The 5,325-nt window shown below is 37.0% G+C and overlaps 1 protein-coding gene across 1 annotated transcript in view; it reads right to left on the reverse strand.

The window, feature by feature from the left end:
- Positions 1-2,704, reverse strand: part of dpp6b (dipeptidyl-peptidase 6b) — a 111,574-nt gene extending 108,870 nt beyond the window's left edge. The window contains exon 1 of the mRNA XM_016516744.1: positions 2,375-2,704. Coding sequence (XP_016372230.1) covers positions 2,375-2,566 — 192 coding nt within the window. The 5' untranslated portion in view covers positions 2,567-2,704. The remainder of the gene's footprint in view (positions 1-2,374) is intronic.
- Positions 2,705-5,325: the final 2,621 nt, after the last annotated feature.

The raw sequence follows: 5,325 nt of genomic DNA on the forward strand, positions 1-5,325 counted from the left end.
AACCAACGGTTCAAAAGCATAAATATAAAATTGAAGAGAGCAATGCTACGCATTTTGCCGTCTTCTCCTGCGCCATCGTTACTAAGCAATGGGGTAAACAGCTGCTGGCTTGATGACGCAAACGAACCGCGGTTTGGACCCAAATAATATAATGTGAACACAATCCAACGGGGGCAGGGGGAGGGGGGAGCAATCAAACTCGGGTTCGGACCAAGCGATTGAACCAAGTGTGAAAGCACCCTAAAAGTATACTTTAAGTATAACAGTAGTAAGCTTTGAGTACACAACTAGTTTACATCTATGTTTTTAGTTTGTACTGCAACTATACTAAAAGTGAACTTATAGGTATACTGATAGTTTACTAATTAAATACTTAGTATTTTTAGTACACTTTGAAGTATAGTCTCATATATATAGGATCAAAATCAAGGGGGACTGATTGAGATCCCCGTCTGCTGATTGTCACTGCCCTATTCATTAATTATTCAGCACAATCTACTTGCGCTGACAGACTGTCACGGGACTTCAGACTATCCACAGCTCTGTTGGCTCAACATCCAAAGCTTGTTCAAAGAGCCAGTTTTTGTCGTTGAGGTCAAAGCTCTCAGAACTATTTAATGTAACATACCAAAACAAACATTAGACCAAACTAAATTGCAATTGGCTTATGTAAACATTATTTAGTCTTTCTCTGTAAAACAATTCCAGAAAGATGCAGTGGTTTTGAGTAAAATGAAATCTTTATAATATCTGGTCTAGATAGTAGAATAGTGGTCTAGATGATTTTACAGTAAGTACCTTTGAGAGTCATAACCTTCTGCAGTCAGCTCTAGTAGGCCTTGACCCTCTAAAGAATGAACGATTTGTCTAGACAGTTTCAATGACGAAAAGTGAACACATCATCCATTAGCCAAGAATGTTATTCTCTACAGACACAAAGATATCATGCTTTTAGTCTGTAAGACTGAAAATAAACCAGCATGAGATATGCAAAGTCTACTACTAAAATACATTGATGCGACAGCACCATGGGGTAGATAAGCGAGACTTTTCATTTTATATGTGTGTGTGTATGTGTGTGAATTTGTTAAAAAAATGGGTAACACTTTACAATAGGTTCCATTAGTTAATGTTAATGTATTAACTAACATGAACAAATAATAAAGCAATACATTTATTACAGTATTTATTAATCTTTGTTCATTTTAGTTAATGAAAATACAGTCGTTCATTGTTAGTTCATGTTAATTCACAGTGCATAAACTAATGTTAACAAGCACAACTTTTGATTATAAAAATGCGTTAGTAAATATTGAAATTAACATTAACTAAGATTAATAAATGCTGTAGAAGTATTGTTCATGCCTAGTTCATGTTAACTATAGTAGTTAATTAACGTTAACTAATGAACCTTATTGTAAAGTGTTACCAAAAAATGAATATAAATAAGTCCATTTGCCCAGAACAAAACATGGCTTCTCATAAAAAGCTAACATATTTAAGAAACATAATGATTTTGACACAGAGTCACAAAGGATTACAGGGGTCATCTTTGTTTTATGGTAGATTTTCTCGACACATGACAACAATCCTGCATTTTGGTTACGCCACACTGTCTTTTGGCAGACATTAAGTTTTTCAAATATTAATAATATTTTAAAACAACATTGGTTTACTGCATATGCATAATTTAAAATAAATAAAAGATTATCCCAAACTTTGCACGTAACTTTTTTTTTTTTCAGTTTGATGGTAGTTTTTTTAACACATATAGCTACATTCAGCCCCAGAATTTTCTAATATTAGTTTAACTTAAAACACACACACACACACACATGAAATATATGAAAACGAATAGTATATATATATATATATATATGAAACGAATATTAGCAACACCTGATAGCACAGGTTGACGATTTGTGACGCATCATCAGATGGCTGTGACGTCATTCTTCTCTTAGAAGGTCAAATCAGTGAAAATAACATGTGGCAGACGCAGCGTAGAAACTCTCTAGATTACGCGTTATGTGTTCAGCGCCAAACACCCGGCTGGTCACTGTTTGTTTTGCCTTCTTTTAGAGAACGAAACCACCTCAGGAACCGTAACAGTTGTGTTACAGTTTAAAACCCTGCTTTAGTTCAAATAAAATAAAAACCCGCTCAGTGCGCTACACGACCAACAAGAATAATCCCTTAGCCTATACGAAATGCAACAACTTTTACTTCTGCTTCATTGTTCGTTAAAATGAAAAAACATACGCATACACTATTAAATAATAAAAACATAAACGTTAAACATATTGGCTCACAGTATTCAACTCATATTTAAAACACAGTAGCCGCGTAAAGAAAATAAAAGCGCGATTCTTACGTCTTCATCGTCGCAGGCGTTTCTCTTGCGGTACTGAGCCGGAGGTCGGGATGAGGGGTGATGAGGACTCTTCCCAGTCTTATTCTCCTCTTCGGGAACATGTCCACCCAGGAGACGACTGGCTTCAGGTGGATGGGGGAAAGATTTGTTGGTATTAATCTTCCCCGTGAATCTCTGGTAAAGCGAAGCCATGAGTCCGGTGAAACCACTAAAGCATCTCAAAGCGCGGAATCTCTCCTCAGCTGCTCTCCTCGGATGTGCTTTATTTTAATGTCCCTCTCCCGCTCTTCTTCTTGAATAGCCCAGAGCCTGATGTCCTCCGAATAAAGGCATGAATCTGTAATGCGCTCCGTTGGAGTGATTTCCCTGTTTTATGGCTTTGACTGGAGCCCGGGCGGCACTACAGAAAGTCTGCTCTGCATTCAAAGCACGTTGTTTCCTCTATAGCCCTCCTGCAGAAAAGCGTCTACACAGCAGCCTGTATTAAACTGCACTCTGTCACCGGATTTAACAAACAGAGCTTACAACATCTCACTGCGTTTCAGAGAATGAGGCGAGCGATAGAAAGACAGCAGCGTGAGCTTTACGCAGAGCAGTGTGTGTGTGTGTGTGTGTGTGTGTGGATGAGACGCGTTCTGCATGAGAAGTGACCACTGACAGGATATTTATCTGAAGAACACACACACCTCTCAAATCCCACATTCACAAAAAAAAAAGAGCAATTACACCGACCGAAACTTTAGACTATGTATCATCCCGTTAACTGACGGATTTATACAAATGTTCAATATTCAGCAATAACCTTTCTCTTTTACTTCTAAACAATGCTGGAAAGGTCATATGCGCAGTACTGGAGTGCCACACTGTGGTAAAATGAAATACAACAGCTCAGGCTGCGTTCAACGACATTAGTCCATTAAAGCAGCACTATGTAACTTTTTCTGTGTTCAAAATTTGCTAAATGTATATAATGAGCGAGTACATCATGAATTCATCTTCCAAACCGCGTTTTTGTCTTATTCCGAATCACTACGGTACACTTATAATAAGTACTTATATTTGGACTATTGTAGCCTGGTCGGGTCGTCACCGCTGCGGAGTAACACATACCTGCGTGAATCGCCATAGACATAAACTTAGAGAAGTAGCTCCGGTGGGAATGTTCTTCCGCGGGATGTGTGCAGTTCTGTTTATTAACCGCTAGAGCGCCAAAAGTTGCATAGTGCTGCTTTAATGCTTTACATTAAACCACTGTTAAGATCCCGTTTTGTAATTAATCTAGGGGAATTGAGGAATACGTAACAATTGGGGGCTCGTCCGGGATCGTAACACCACCAAAAAGGTTATATTAATTAAAAATCGATCGGAAATCGCTTAATTGTTCAGGAATGTAATATTTATATTTAACGTTAAATATAATATTTAACGTAGTTATAGTATTTAAACAGATTAATATAGCCTGCAGGGTCAGACTATTGTCGCAATAGTAGCTATAGCTACTCTTAATGAAAAACGAGAATTGAAATCTGAGAGGACAGAAGAGTGTAACACATCTGAGATCTTTTAAAATATTTAATTGAAAATTTTTCAGTTTAAGCAATATGTCAGTTTAGGCATTTAGCCTACACTCTAAAAAATGCTGGGTTGTTTCAACCCAACTTTGGTTCAAATATGGACTAACCCAACTGTTGGGTTAAATTTTTAAATTACATTTTTAACCCAACGACTGGGTTAGTCCATATTTTTTAGAGTGTACAAACCACAAACTGTGTCAGTCCTGAGATTTTGAATATTAATATTTAGGTCATTGTTGTTGCTGTACCCTTTGAGCTCAGTAACTTGCATTAATATCATTGTGTTGGGATGCATTTCTATAAAAGGATGGAGATTAAGAGCTAAAGTTACACTCTAAAAAATGCTGGGCTGAATACAACCCAGTGCTGGATAAAATAGGGACAAACCCAGCAATTGGGTTGTTTTGACCCAGGGGTTTGACTGGGTTAGTCCATATTTTTTAGAGTGTACAAACCACAAACTGTGTCAGTCCTGAGATTTTGAATATTAATATTTAGGTCATTGTTGTTGCTGTACCCTTTGAGCTCAGTAACTTGCATTAATATCATTGTGTTGGGATGCATTTCTATAAAAGGATGGAGATTAAGAGCTAAAGTTACACTCTAAAAAATGCTGGGCTGAATACAACCCAGTGCTGGATAAAATAGGGACAAACCCAGCAATTGGGTTGTTTTGACCCAGTGGTTGGATTACTACCCAGAAGGTTGGGTTAAATGTTTAACCCAACCGCTGGGTCAAAACAACCCAATTGCTGGGTTTGTTCCTATTTTACCCAGCACTTGGTTGTATTTAACCCAGCATTTTTTAGAGTGTAGCCACTTCAGTGTACAATTGATAGTTACAAAAGCTTACATGAAGGTGTCAAGGGATTTTGGTAAATTTAACCAACATTTTTTATCAAATTTTGATATCCATATCAATGTCTGTAATGGGGTATATGTTGAACATCACCTGACCAAACCGGAAAACAGGTCTCGTCGCATCTGCTTACTGGAGAAAGTGTTAACAGCAGTATGAACTGATGGTGATATCTATGGACTTTTAAGGTAATCAGCTAACCTAGCTAGTTGTTTATATTGTTGCCGTTTTATTCAGTAATATCCGAATGTTAGTGTGAAGAAGAAGAAAAAAATAGGCATATTGAGTAAAACAGCTCCATATTTAAAGCACATAAAAGAACTAGAAGCAACATGACCTGTTTTACAAATATGTAAGTTTGTTGCGCATAATCCCCATTGTATCTAACAAGACTGTTTTAAAGTTTCAAACCAACAATACCACAAAACATCAGAGAATTCATTAAATCCATTGCTAAAATTCGATAATGTCATTAAAGCTTTTGTTAATTATTATAAAAGAATAAAAATATGTAAACT

The sequence above is a fragment of the Sinocyclocheilus rhinocerous genome, unplaced genomic scaffold, assembly GCF_001515625.1.
Source record: "Sinocyclocheilus rhinocerous isolate Xijiao unplaced genomic scaffold, SAMN03320098_v1.1 scaffold807, whole genome shotgun sequence".
In the NCBI taxonomy this organism is placed as follows: domain Eukaryota; kingdom Metazoa; phylum Chordata; class Actinopteri; order Cypriniformes; family Cyprinidae; genus Sinocyclocheilus; species Sinocyclocheilus rhinocerous.